The following is a 15,476-nucleotide window of genomic DNA, read 5'->3' as shown; positions in this document are numbered from 1 at the left end:
GAGATCCGAGCTGTCTACTAAAATGGAAAAATTCCGTGTTGACACTGATTTTGTGTCTCAGGTGCAGGAGTGATATCAGGGTTTAACCGTGGAGCTAGAGGCGTCCCACGCTAAGGTTCAAGCCAAACAGGCCGAGTTGGAAGAGCGGGAGGAACAACTTAGGAAACTTCAACAAGTATGTGACTCACTTGTCTCTGATAAGTATAAACTTGTTGAGTCTTCCGCCACCCACCAAGCACGCCTTAAAGAGGTAGAAGATGTTTTGGAGCAATCAAACACCGAGGTGGATAGCCTGACTAGCCAAATGGCTGAATTACTAGGTGACAGGAATTGGCTTATAACCAATGGCCTGGTTGGAGCGTTTGAGTACCTACGCCAGTCGGAGTCTTTTACGGCTTTGTTGGACCGCCTTTCTGCCGCAGCTTATCAATCGAGTCATCATGATGGCGTTTACAAAGGCTACTTTGAATGTCAACAGTCAGAGAAGATTACTCCGGCTTTCCACACAAAAAGAGGCAAACTGCAGGGAGACATGGCGGATACTCTTGAAGCGGCGTGCAATGATCTGTTGCCCTCGTATGCCGACTTGATGGATAAAGTGACCGAGGATGGCGTGGACTCCTTACGCCTAATGTTGGATCCAGCGGAGGAGTCTGGAGAGGAATGAGTGTTTTACTTTGTTTGTTATGTACACTATTCCTTAGATATTTTGTGTAAACACTGTTTTGTTTAGGTTGCGTGCAAATATTTGATTCTCTGTTAGACATTTAATGCTAATATCATGATGAATGGCGCCGCCGTTTGCATAAGTGTGGCGATTTGACGTGTAATGATGACTTTTTATTAATTTTGCTATCGTCATTACTGTCAGGCCCCTTAGACTTGTATAAATTAAGTCATACTTTTTCCAAATCTGGTAATTGAAAGAATGGGGCGAAAGTGCCATAAACAGAAAATGTCCAATGTAGTCCGACGTTTGGATGCAGCCGATGGTCTGGTTCACCTTCGAATTCCGGTGACGGAGGAGATGATTAGAGGAAAGGAGGTGGATTCCAGTGATACTGTGTCCCGGGTGAGACAGTCATGCAAAAGTATCGACGATGAAGGTCATTCGAAAGCTGATACAGGTGTGATTTCTCTATCAGCTGACATTCTGATGCAAGCTTTTTCCCCTGATCACGTTCAGCGTTGTAAACTGGTGTGTGAACGACGCCGTAGTGGCCGTCGATGTGCAGGCCTTGTTGATGACCAGAGGATGTCAATTTCTCCGATTGGTGAGGTGAATGTTGACGACTTGATCGTCGATCCTCATCCTTTGGAGGAATACGGTGAAGCATTGTACACCCCTGCAGAGGTGAGGGTAATGTTTCCCGATGATTAGATATTTAGAACATGTTCGTTTTTAGGTTCCCGTATGTTGGTATTTAACAACAGGGACAAGTACTTGGTTTTTGTAAGATAGTTGTATGTATTTATTACCAAAATACCTATCTTTTTGTAGTGGTTAATGTATCTATTACCAAGATACCCACTCTTAGCGTTGTATAGTTTTGATCCTCTGACTTATGTATGAAAAATATTTCGTGTCAAGGATGCTTTTTTACCGTTTTGTGCAGTTTAAATGCGATGGTAATTTTTTATACCGTAAAGTGCAGTGTGAATACGATGGTAGTTTGTATTGTGCATGTAAGTAATGAGAGAGAATAAAAAAGAAAGAACTTTTATTAACTCAATACTTAAAGAAAAGAGACATCGTTAAAGATGAATTACACTTGTTCATAAAAGGAAAAATAAACAAACCTGCCGTTAGGGGCGGGAATTTACATGTAACATTTTTTTAATTGAGCCGCGTTCCAGCTTCGTGGAACCGCGGTGCCATCAAGTCTGGTTAGGCGGTAAGCCCCTTTGCCTAAGTCTTCTTGGATAATATAGGGACCTTCCCAGTTGGGTCCCAGTTTGCCTGAGGGCTCCGCTCTGCTGGCTTCATTGTCTCGCATGACGTACTCGCCTTCCTTAAAGGTATGCTGAGCCACACGCTGGTTGTAGTACTTTTCCAAAGTTTTCTTGTACTTTGCTTCGCTGATGGTGGCTGCCTCGCGTCGTTCTTCCAGCAAGTCCAGGCCTTCCCTTAGGAGCCTATTATTGTCATCATTGGTGGTAAGGCGCCTTAGCGATGGTAAGCCAACTTCCACGGGTATCATAGCCTCTGCGCCATAGGTTAGGGTAAAGGGGGTTTCGTTGTTACTTGTCTTAGGCATTGTTTGATGTGCCCAGAGGACGTTTGGTAACTCTTCTACCCAAGAACTTCCCTCATAGCCCAACCTTCTTTTTATTCCATCAAGCAAACTCCTATTTGCCCGCTCCACTTGGCAGTTTCCCTGGGGATGTGCTACCGATGTAAAGATTTGTTGAATCTGAAGCTCTGAACACCAATCTTGTAGGACCCTGTCTGTGAATTGTGTTCCATTGTCGCTCACCAGGTATAGCGGCAGTCCAAATCGGCACACTATGTGTTCCCACAGGATTTTCTTTGCGTTTTCATCAATTATTTTAGCCACGGGTTTGGCTTCAACCCACTTGGTGAAATAGTCGATTGCCACTATTAAGTACTTTAGTTTCCCAGGGGCCAGCGGGAATGGCCCCACGATATCGACTGCCCACTTTTGAAAGGGACAGGCCGCCGTGACGGGGATTAAATTGTTCTTGGGGCGGAGCGTTTGAGGAGCAAATTTTTGACAACTACGTCACTTTCTGAGTTCATCTACCGCGTCTTCATGCATCCTGGGCCAATAGTACTCGGCGTTGTGAATTTTGGCGACAACTGCGCGAGGTCCGGCGTGAATACCACATATGCCTGCGTGTATTTCTTGGATTAGGTACTTTGCTTGCGCTGGGGATACACACCGCAACAGTGGTCCCAAGTATGACTTCCTGTATAGGACGCCGTTGTTCACTTCATATTGCAACGCCTTAGTTTGTATCTTTTGAGCTTCACCTCGGGCAGGGGGTAATTCCCCCTTTGTGAGGAATTTTAGAATTGGAGTATACCAACAAGGTTCTTCCGTTGTGACGGCGGACACTTCCCGAGGTTCAATGGAAGGTGCTTGTAATGTTTCTACCTTTACTTCTTTTTCCATACCAGAGGTGGCGAGCTAGCTCAGGGTGTCAGCTATTTGGGTTTTTCCTCGATGAACGTGATTAAGTGTGACGCTGTCGAAGGAAGCTATGAGCTCCTTGGTCTTAGCCAAATATTTTGCCATCGTTTCATCCTTGGCTTCGTAGGTTTCGTTCACCTAATTATTGACTAGCAAAGAGTCAACGTATGCGTCGATCCTTGTTGCTCCCATAGATTGGGCCATCCTCAAGCCTGCGAGTAGCGCTTCATATTCTGCTTCGTTGTTGGAGCATTCAAAGTCAAACCGCATGGCGTACATTAGCCTTATTTCATCTGGGCTTATTACCATAAGGCCCGAGCCGGATCCTTTTCCGCTAGAAGATCCGTCGGTGTATAATTTCCAGGTTTGCTTGGCTGTGCTGGATTCTAGTATATCTTGAACCGCGGGATCTTGTATTACTTCTCCGTCGGGAATCTCAGCCAAGAAGTCGGCGATCACTTGCCCCTTAATTGCTGTTCGCTTTCGATATTCAATATATAGGGCTCCCAATTCAATTGCCCACTTGGCCAATCTTCCTGAGATTTATAACTTGTGCAAAATTTGCTGTAGCGGGTAATTTGTTAAGACTTGTACGCGGTATCCTTGGAAATATCTTCTGACACGCCGGGTAGCGTGGACTAGTGTCAGTACCAACTTTTCAAGTGTTGGATACCCCGTTTCTGGTCCTGCTAGGACTTGGCTGATGTAGTATATGGGTGTTTGTTTTCCATCCCTTTCTCCCATGAGTACCGCACTTACCGTGTTGTGAGCTGACACCAGGTACATTTTTAAGAGTTCTTCTGGGTATGGCGCTGTCAACATGGGTAATTTTTCAATGAACTGCTTCATGTCTTATAAAGCCTCTTCTGCTTCACTGGTCCACTTGAAGTTTTTCTTGTTAAGACAATCTTTCAACGTCTTTATGAATGGCAAAGATCTCTCGGCGTGTCTTGCCAGGAATCTGTTTATGGCCACTAGATGCCCATTTAATTCTTGTGCCTCTTTTAAAGTCCTAGAGGAGGGCATTCGCACTATGGGGGCTACCATTTCCGGGTTAGCTTTAAAACCATCCCGGGTGACCACCACCCCCAAGAACTTGCCTTCTTCTACCCCGAACGAATATTTCTTGGGGTTAAGCTTGATGTTGTATTCTCTCAGCTTTTGGAAAGTTTCTTCGATGTCTTCGAGCATTTGCTTTTCCTCTCTGCTCTTGATTACTAAGTTGTCGAGATATACTTCCAAGTTTCTGTCGATTTGTTTTTCGAAAGCCTTGTCCATGAGACGTTGGTAAGTGGCTCCGGCGTTTCATAGACCAAAAGGCATTTTGGTATAGCAGAAGATGCCCACATCAGTGTGAAACGCCGTTTTCTTCGTCTTCTCTTGACATTTTGATCTGCTGCTGTCGTTTCAGAAGAAACATCAGAGGTGCCTGCAAACCCTGGTGGTGGGGCTTCTGCTTCAAATCTAGGTCGAGAGACCTGGTCACAGCAGGTGAAGCTGGCATGGTGGTAACGGGACTCGTCTCCAGCAATGGGTTGCTGGTTATCATTGCCTGACTTGGTGTTACTGCCCTATTCTGATCGCTTGCCATTGGGTTTAATCTTGATGTTGTTACCGAAAGGTACCATGCATGGCACCAATGAAGAAACACTGACCTTATGGGTAAGCTCCGGCTAGGACTTCAACTCTTTGGCGATACGAACAGCTAACTATAAAACCAAACACCGCCAGGACTCGTTACAGGAATGGGGTTATTACTGTAACCACCCTCCAGCGTGAGAATAAGTCTCGGTTTGGGTGAAAGAAAATATGAATGTAGAGAGAGAGAGAGAGTAAACGAGAGCAAGATGATTCGTACCTTTGATCTTTACCCCTATTTATAGTTTACCATTAGGGTTTTTCCTAACTTAGGATGTGCTCCGATAAGTTAAGGATTTGCATGATCTTCTCAAAAGTTTGGGGATTTGGTTATGTGGTTTATCCATGCAGAATAGAACATTCTAGAATAAACATGTGTAATTAAATATTTATAATAAAATAATAGGTAATGACCGGGTCGGGTTAGCCAATCCGGGTCATAACTCGTCAGGTGTGTAGGTTGTTGAGAGTTTTTAAAATAGAGGTTATAGTTTGATTATAAAAGGGGCTTTGCTAGAAGGAATATACTCCATTTTGATTATTTAGGGCATGTTTGGCTAAGCTTTTTGAAATAACTTATTGATTTATTGGCTTTTTGAAAAAGTTAGTATGGAGTGGCTTTTTGGAAAAGTCATTTTTCCCTTCACATACAAGCTCATTGCCAAACATCATCTAGAGCTTATGACTTTTCAAAAAGCCAATAAGTCAATAAGTTGTTTCAAAAAGCTTAGCCAAACATGCCCTTAATTTTTGATGGACTTGATGATTTTGTAAGAATGAGATTTTGGATAGATGGTTTGATTTTAATATTTGTGATGTAATTGTGTAATTGTCGTGTTATGGTTGATTGTTGGTTCGATTTTTCTATATTTATATAGAAGTTTCACCGCTAAAAAAAGACAGAGCTTCAGCTTATTAAGAATACATAGGTGTGCAAGACATGGGTAGAAGAAAAAGAATGTTGAGATGGATATGTGGGCGCATAAGATTTGACCGGATAAAAATGAGGTTTTTAGCGAAACATTAGGGGTAAATTGTATATCAGATAAGATAGAGGAAAGGGAATTGAAAATGGTTTGGGCATGTGTATAGGATATCGATGATGACGCTAGTTAGAGCAGTAGGAACCTTTGTTGCAAAGGAGAGGGGGAGTAGAGGCGAGACTAGATTGAATTATAAATGTGCGGACTATGCAAGATTTGTAGTTGCTTATTTGTGAGGACATGATCCAGGATATGATTAAGGTTAAGGGCCTTTAGAGAAGGGTACATATGGGTTTGAGCTTTGTCTTATGATGTTAGATTTCCTACACTTTAGGTCAGGGTTGTCAATGAATTAAGTATGGGTCAAGTATGGTTAATCTCAGTATCATACGCAATTGTAAAATCATGTCCCATACCATGCTCAATACCCATCAGGTATTTGTCGGGTAATTACTTATCAGGTATCGGGCATACCCATTGGGATTTTCAAATATATATATATATATATATATATATATATATATATATATCTGTGTGTGTGTGTCTTCTATATAATAATATGTTTTTCAAATATACACAATACTTGACATAGGTATTTCCATTCGGGTTTGGGTATTTTGCTATCTCTACTTTAGATGGACTTTGTATGTGATTGTCTTTCAATATTTATGTGTATATGTTGTGTTATTATCCTATATTTGTTACTATTTTACTATTGTTAGAACATGCTTATAGTCTAACTAAAAATCACTATTTTCTAAATTTATCTATCATTAAAAAACCCCGCGACAACCCATTCCCCTACTTATCTCTATATTTTGTATTATTTTTTTTCTCTTATTTTATATATGTGTGTGTTTGAGAGAGAGAGATGATTTAGAAGAGAATAGTGGTTTTCATATATGAGGGGATGGTGTGAGAATTTTTTATAATTTTTAATGGGTGGAGATAAAGATAAGGAATGAAATATAGTGATATTTTTGTTACATTTTTAAATTTTGAAGATGAGGTGAGGGATGATGAATGGAATGTGAGTGTTCTTACTTTGTCACCACTTCTTTTATTATTAGTAACTTCTTATGTCTGTATTTTAGTTAGGTTTGTTTGTTTGTTGTGTTTAAAGCTAAAGTCTCTTTGGAAGCAGACACTTTATTCCTTAGGATAGATGTAATGTTTGTGTACATCCCACTTTCCGCAAAACCTACCAATAGTTTTGCTGTTTGTGGGATTTTTAAGTACTATTGATTGATATGTTTTTTATATCAAGTGTAACACCCTGACCACGTGGAACTTGTGGCGGAAACGTCATGGAGTCATGTTGCAAATTGTTCACAATACATGATACTAAAGTTTCATTATATTGATTAATTTGTTTTACAAACACAAAAGAGTACAAGTAACTGTTTTTTTTTTTAATTTAAAAGCAAACTAAGGCCCAAGTCCATTCCTATGTGAAGCTTGAATATCATCATGTATTAATACCTGAAACATAATTAAAAAATAGAGGGGTCAACATAATGTTGAGTTACATAGGTTTTGTGGCCATGTATATGGCAAAAGTTTGTTATTGTAATAATTGTCTAACTACAAGAGTTGATGAATGAAAATAGGTTTTTTGTAGCCAAGTATATGGCGAAAAGCTTAGTATCGCAATACATTGTGTTTGATAGTAAAAGTTTATAACAGAAGTGTAATTCAGATGGCAATATGTATAAAACCAAGCAATTTGTGTTAACAAAATATGCACATAAACATTAAGCATGGGAATCTAACAAAGAATTTAGGATAGTACTGTGGAAATCCAATCAAGGATTTTAGAATAATACTTTGGGGATCCAACAAGGATCTAACTATTTTCATAGAACGACCCAACAAGGATTTGGAATAGTACTTTGTTTCACCACACAAGTTTACACACAAAGAGCAAATAGTAAATACATATGCCATAATGTAGTTTTTAAGAAAAATGGTTAGCACATATGAATCACCCCAAAACGATTTGAAAACGGAAAAGTGGGGACTATGTACTTATTTTGGTTGTCGATGTTGTGTTTACATGTGCTTGCAAAGCTCAAGTATTTCCTACTAATTCGGATAATTATATAGTTAGAGTATATTTTATTTATGGCGTAAACGGAAGATCAGATAGAATGTGGTTTATAACTAAACGAGTGAAAGATATCGTGTAATATGGTTTGTTAAACCTTACATTCTGATTTAGAAGTATATTGTTTTGACCCGTTACGATTTGTTAAAATGGTTTACGCCATTTTAACGGGTCGTATCCGTAAATACGAGTCCAGATGGTCGAATTGGTCTTATGACGAGTCCGACATGTCAAAATATGTTTTATGATGTTATTTAATCAGTCTTGAAGTTAGTATATAGATCATATAGGTTTAAAACGATTTTATTTGCTTTATACCAAAGGGCGTTTTTTGACTTTTTAAGATATATATTTTTGACTCGTCAATTGACCCATCAAACGAAGTGACCAAAAGGTATAAATCTCAGAGGATTATTCCCTATATTATTATGGTCACATAGTCTAGCTTGATTGGGTTTTAAGGTTGACCAAAACGGTCAGAATCGAAAGTCAAAGCAGAAGTCAAACTGTTTGACTTTCGACTAGGAATAGAGCGCTAAACTGAATATGATGAGTTAGACATAATAAAACAAGTCTTATAATGTTATATAAACTGTTCCAGTGTCAAATTTTATAACTTGATACCTAAAAGTTCATTCGTCGTAAAATGCAAATTGTGCTTTTTTACTTTTATTATATACATGTTTGACTCGTTATTTCGCCTACTAAATGTGATGATCAGAGGGTGTAATCACAAGAGATTAACACCTTTATTATTACGATCACGTAGGAAAGTTCAGTTTGAACTTTGACTTGACCGAAATGGTCAGAACCGAAAGTCAAAGCAAAGGTTAATTTGCTTGACTTTTGGCTAATAACTAGCTAATAATATGAAATAGACTAGGGGAAACACTTACTAGTGTTTGGATTTAGAACTAAGAAACAGAGGCTTCAAGTCCAGAAGTAAGCTCCAAGAGTGATTTGGAGAAGAGAAGAAAGAATGGTGTGAATGAAACTTCAAGAACATGTTCTTGAAGCCTATTTATACTAATTGAGGATCAAGGAGGTGATGCCAAGTGTTAGCTGAGGTGTTTAGGTGTTACTTAGTGTCCTAACATGTGTTTGAAGGAGATTAAGTGTGGCAAAATTCGTGCAAGGTGGCAATGCTTGGAGAACAAGGTTGTTGCCACATATTTTGATTGTTGTCTAGGCATCTCTTATGAACCGTAAGGGTAAGGCCTTCAGAAAATCAAAACTTTGATTTTTGACAAGTTGGCCCCTAGACTTGTATTATCAACCTTTTGTCATCTTTAACCCTTCTAACTTGTTATTTAAGTTATGTGTAGGGTATCAAGGCATGTATAACTTAGATATTGTTCTTGGAATGTTGTGAATATTGTCTTGCTTGAACATATGATTACCAAACTCGTAAATAAATAGAATTTCATTAAGTTACGAAAATGATCAGAGGTTTATAAATCTGAAATTTTGCTATGGTTACAGTCCCCCACCTTTAGCAAATTTCGTCTCAAAATTTATTCATAGGAGACTGTTGAATAAGGTTGGAAAGGTTGAAGGGTATGGAGTTTAGAGAAGCACAAGGGCTTTGAGTAATGGGAAAAGGGGTGTTTAAAGAGAACATCTAGATAGTCGATGAAGACTACTTGTATAAGGAATTTATGTGTGTGTCCAAAAGTGTCGAGGAAAAATAGAGAAATGTGTAGTTCAGATTCTAAAGATGCGGAGCATCATTTGGTGTTGGAATGGGGGACCAAAATGTTTGTATTGATTTAATATAATTCACAAGTATCTAAGGTATTACAACCTCTCACTAGTTGTTGAGCAGGTATATGACCTTTAGAGCTTATGAATTTGGAATGTTTTGCCAAGTACATGGCAAAAATGGTTTTGTATGGCATTATGTTGTACTAAAGCAATTTGTGTCAATCTTGATAAATAAACAAACGTTTTGCATGGAATCCAGGGATCTAACTAATTGTATAGAAAGACCCAATAATGATTTCCAAGATGACTCTATTATTTCACAAAGGGTCTTCCAGTTCCACCACACATTAGCAGGAATGATAGGTGTACATTCAAACCTTGTGTTGACAAATAGGAAACCATGTGGTGAAAGCCAAATGGTTTCCTAGAACAAACCTTGAATGTATGATTACAAAACTCGTAAATAAAGAGAATTTCATTAAGTTAAGTTATTGTGAATACAGTATGTCGATCGCTTTCGTCAATCACGTATCGTTGCCGGAAAATGTTCAAGACATGGTTTAGGATTGTAGATATTTAGATAAGGACCATAATTTGTTAAGGAGTCTAAGCTTGATTATGTGTCCATCTTTAGATATAAGCCCATCATCTCGAAATGGACATGCTAGTTGGAGAGGATGGACAAGGGCTATAAATAGGGAGTTAGTCTTAACATTTGAGAACTTTTGGAGCTTGAGAGAGTTTGAGAGCTCATTTGATTCAAGGTGCTTTTAATTGTCAAGATTATCAATAGAATCAAAGTTTAATTACGTTCTTGTGTCTGATCCACTCAGTGATACGTGAGTTTCGCAGTCATCGGGATTACGAAATCGATCCGGAAACGAACATACAGTTATGAAAATGATCAAAGGTTTACTAATATGAAATTTTGCTATGGTTACATTAGGGCTATATGTTCATATACATGAGGAACTCAAGAACTATGTGCCAGTGTACTAGGGCGATACACCCGTATACTAGAGCTATATGCCTTTATACCATAAATTTGTCCGTCGATATACCATATAAAATGATTGATATGATAAATTAAGGGAGTATGATTCGCGCTAACCACAATCCAAGCATCCATGCCACATTAGGAGTAACACTCCCATGCCCACCCAGCACTAGTCACATTATTTATAGCATTCATGTTCTATTCGTTTATTTCTCTTCTGCAAATGGCAACGCCATCTGTTTATTTCCTTAGACCATCCGTAGTGGTCCGTGGTTGGGTGGACCACAAGCAGCACACCATCTCCACTACTCGTGGATTACAAAATTTGGTTGGTGCTTGTTGTTGAGGCCACGAGATGCTTGTTGTACAAATCAACGAAACTAGCCATTAGGCTAGTGAATTATCCACCCCCTTAATCTAAAGCAAGTGGTACCACATGCTTACCGTTACACGTTTTCACCAAGGGGTTGGTTAAAATGCGTGTCAAAAAAACTAAACCACATACCTTATCACTACACATGCTCTTAGTGGATTAGTTGCATGCCTTTGATTTTGGAATGAGATAAGAAAATTGCTCTGAAAAGTCTCTTTATTCTTCTCTAATTTCTTGATAGATTGGTCATCTCAAATACATCATATCAGATATCAGATGGTAAATTCAGCGAAGCAATTAAAAGGGGTCTCTGTCTAGTATCACACTCATCAATTTATGATATAATATAAAAATAATTAATTTTATTAATATTTTCATAAATGATTATATTATGCTATTTAAAATAGACATCAATTATATTATATTTGTATCTAAATAGGTTATCGAACTAGATTATGCCCTGCCCGCGTTGCGGGGCGGTAAGAGGAATATTTCTCAGTTTAATAGCATGCACGCATGTGTTTCGGTTACTTGTACATACTGCTCATAATACGATCTCAATAAAAATTAGACATAAATAATAATACGTGTCAAATATTTTTTTATTTTAATAAAGTTTAGGAATTATAAAAATAACTTTATTAAAGCCCAAGAGTAGTAGCGGTTGTCCACCAATAACTAATGGTCACTATTTACCCGGATTGATCCGTTATGGTAGTAAAGGGAAACGGCTAAAAGATGAAATACTAAAAGGAATAAAAGTAGAAGAACTAAACATGTATACTACCAAAAGTTAAAGCACAAAGACTAAGTATGCATTTAAACAAAGTTAACCAATAAAAAAGTTTTTTTTTCTAAAAACAAAGGGGCTTAACACATATATATTAGCGAAGTTGAAGGTCTAAATGTAAAATAAAAAAGCGACAATCAATTACTTAAAAGAATAAAAGTAGAGGGACTAAACATGTACAACACCAAAGTTGAAGCAGAGGGACTAAACACATATATAAATAAAGTTAACGAATATGAAAGAAAAAACTTTTTTTTTTAAAAACAGAGGGGCGAAACTCGTGTATTAGCGAAGCTAAATGTTTAAAAGTTAAATACAAAAAAATCGACCAATGAGAGGGGGTGCTAGACAGCTGCCTGACACTATTCCCCTTGTTTTTTTGTAGTTGTAGATAACTAAAGTCGGTTTGGAATATCTTCTTACTTTCTTACTATGTATATTTAACTATAAATATTTATTAAACATCACATTTTCTTTAAGGCTATGCGTAATGGATATTATAGGGGCATGAAAATGTTTGATAATGCCTCTAGCACTATTCCTCTTGTTGTTATAGGGGCATGAAAAGAGATGAGCATTTCTAGAATAATGTCCAAAAAGAAGAAAAAAATGGAAAACATTGAATGAAACCAACATTAAAGGACATTAACCGTTACACATCTTTTGAAGAGGCGTTATAATGTTGACGTGGCGAAAAACTCCCATGCATATTAACCATTACGCATGGTCTAAGAGTTTTGACTTTGAACTTATTTGTTTTTGTTTCTATTAGATAATATTGACAACGTTAGTTAGTTTGTTACAAATGTGTCTAATTGTCTTTCAAATAGATGGATGGACGCAAGTGTGTACCAATTGGCAACGATAGAGTAATAGATTATTTGGCAACAACATTTTTCTTCACGAGATTCTTGGCTCATGAGATTTTAATGGCTAAACATCTTTAATAATAAAAAGAAATATTAAGAACAGCTTCCGAGATTTTTGTTTGCCAACCATGTTCATGTACACACGTTATATGTATCATTGTAATCGTATTTGACAAACTAGTTGTTCAAAACAACAAGGAAATATTTGGACAAATGTTTCTAGTTAACCCAGTTTACAAAAGAACTACCATTCTGACTTGTTACCCAACTAGCCCATATTATGAGTCGTAATTATATTTTCCACATGATGGAATCACCTTATTAGTCAGTGGTGTAAAGAATAATAAACAACAACACAGATATAGCGACAAAAACATGACAAAACTCTTATTAAACCAACCCAAAGATTTACCCCCCCTAGAACCTGAGATCTTACAAATAATAAGATCTCCAAACGACACAAGACACAGAGATACACTTGATGATCATCCACTGATGATCATCTAACTCATAAGTTTAATCTCTCTAACAGATGAGAGATTATACAACGAAACAAAAGAGAATAACAAACCCTAATTACAACCAGATAGAACAAATGTGAGAGATGAATGATCTGTACAGTGACACAGATCTCTTATATAGTTATATACCAGCATCAGCAATACTTACATCCAGGTCCCTTAAATGTTTCATCGAGAACCCTGAACATCATCAACAAATGATCACAATCCTTCTCCTTCTTTATAAAAGACAGACAAGTTCTCAAAAGTATATAACATGTCCACTTTAACCCCTCCACATTAGTTACATGCACATAACAACTTGTAACAAACTTAATTAATTATCTAAACATATGAATGACCAATATAACAGCTATTTTTAACATCCCCCATCATTCATATGTGAAACCAGTTTACAAGCCCCAACTTGTCACAAAAAAAAATCATGTTGAGTAATACTCAAACCTTTTGTAAACACATCAGCCAGTTGATTCTCATAATCAAATTTCCCAAGTTCAATCACACCTGCTGCAACTTTTTCTCTTAGAAAATGTAGATCAATTTCAAAATGCTTGGTTCATTCATGGAATACATGATTTTCTGCTATTGAAATAGCATATTGACTATCAGAAAACACTTTAACCAGTAATATAGTGTCAACTTTTAACTCTTTTAAAATATTTATGATCCATAACAACTCACACGTAACAGAGCACATAGCCCTGTATTCAGCTTCAGCATTAGATCTGGACACAGTGCTTTGTTTTTAGCTTTTCCAGGAGATCAAAGAATCTTCTAAGAAAATGCAAAATCCAGTCAGAGTCTGCATAACATTTTAAGTCAAAGTTTTCACCTTTTTTAAAACTCAAACCTTTCCCAGGTGACAACCTGAGATACCTTAATAATCTTAATGCAATTTGTAAATCTATCTCTAAAGGTGCATGCATGAATTGACTTAGGTACTGAACAACAGAACTAATATCTGGTCTAGTCAAAGACAAATAAATCAATTTTCCAATTAATTTTTGATATCCAGTTATAATTTTTAACTTTTGTGTGTGTTGTTGGTCTTGGAAGTTATAATATGACTCTGTTCAATAGGAGTTTGGACAGGTTTACAACCTAAGTACCCAAATTCATTTAACAGTTCTAGACAGTACTTTCTTTGATTTAAACATATACCACTTTTATCATACAAAACTTCTATACCCAGAAAGTACTTCAAAGTACCCAAATCTAATTGTTATATAAGAACTCTTTTATTTTTTCTATTTCCTCATTATTGTTACTTGTTATGACTATATCAACATATACAAGTAACACTATAAACACAACAGACCTACACAAAATGAACATAGAATGATCACAAACACTTTGAATAAAACCAACACTTAACAACACATTTGTACAGCAGACCTAGACAAAATGAACATAGAATGATCACAAACACTTTGAATAAAACCAACACTTAACAACACATTTGTTAATTTTTCATTCCATTTTCTAGGTGTCACAGCCCCCGATCCCTATCTCCCGGGAACGGGCGGCCGTGAGCCAGTTTCGGTGGTATCACATTTATTTATCCAATTTGGCAGCGGAAATTTTCATCAGGACCGTAGTTAGGAAATATTTTAATCAGAGTAAACCACCATGTTTTATAATATTAAACATATGGGTAAAACCCAAGTTTTCAATACACACGTTTCATAGGAATAAATCCTATTTATTTATTAAAAAGCATCTCTTTTATTCTTAGGTAACTTTATTGCCACTTTTCCAAGCCTTCAGTGCTGTCCAGCTGGCTTCTATTTGGCTTTCACATATTGTTACCTGAAACGCGTTTTAAAAACATTTTGTCAGTGGGAAATACTGGTGAGTGAATCCCAGTTTAATCAAGTTTAAATAAAAATTCACAGTGAACAGTATTGAGGGCGCATCCGCAATTACATTTGTTTCCAAGTTATATCAATTACCACCACACGGTAATGTCGTTCCGACTTATGGTCATGTTACTCCTTTACCAGGTGGTAACAAATTTTGTATACAAAACCCCAAATTTACCGACTGTAATTGTATTCTTACAAATACTCAATAACTGTTATTCGCATGGAAATTTAAGGTTTTGTAAAAACAGTTAACAAAAAGTGGATCAACTCACATTGCTGTCTTAGGTGATTCTTTAGGGTTTCCTGGTGAATATCTATAATTTACACAAATGCACGTGTGTTAGTATAATAACCCATTTTAACATTAGTAATACCCTCCCCGAGACGGCATTCCAACGACTACGTCGGGCAGAACCACGACAGCCGTTACGGAACCCTAGATCAATCGGGCAGCGTATCTAATACGTCTCCAGG

General features: G+C 37.4%; 1 protein-coding gene across 1 annotated transcript; it reads right to left on the bottom strand.

Annotated features, from left to right (window-relative positions):
• Positions 1-1,820: 1,820 nt before the first annotated feature.
• LOC110933324 (protein NYNRIN-like) lies at positions 1,821-3,137 on the bottom strand. Its single transcript, XM_022176554.1, has 2 exons — positions 2,766-3,137; positions 1,821-2,660 (listed from the first exon to the last, which is right to left on the bottom strand). Exons 1-2 carry the CDS (start codon positions 3,135-3,137, stop codon positions 1,821-1,823), a joined length of 1,212 nt encoding a protein of 403 aa, XP_022032246.1.
• Between the last annotated feature and the right edge of the window lie 12,339 nt (positions 3,138-15,476).

This window comes from Helianthus annuus, chromosome 4, assembly GCF_002127325.2.
Source record: "Helianthus annuus cultivar XRQ/B chromosome 4, HanXRQr2.0-SUNRISE, whole genome shotgun sequence".
NCBI lineage: Eukaryota > Viridiplantae > Streptophyta > Magnoliopsida > Asterales > Asteraceae > Helianthus > Helianthus annuus.
Note: the sequence above shows the minus strand (reverse complement) of the source record. Positions and strands in the feature narration are given on the sequence as shown.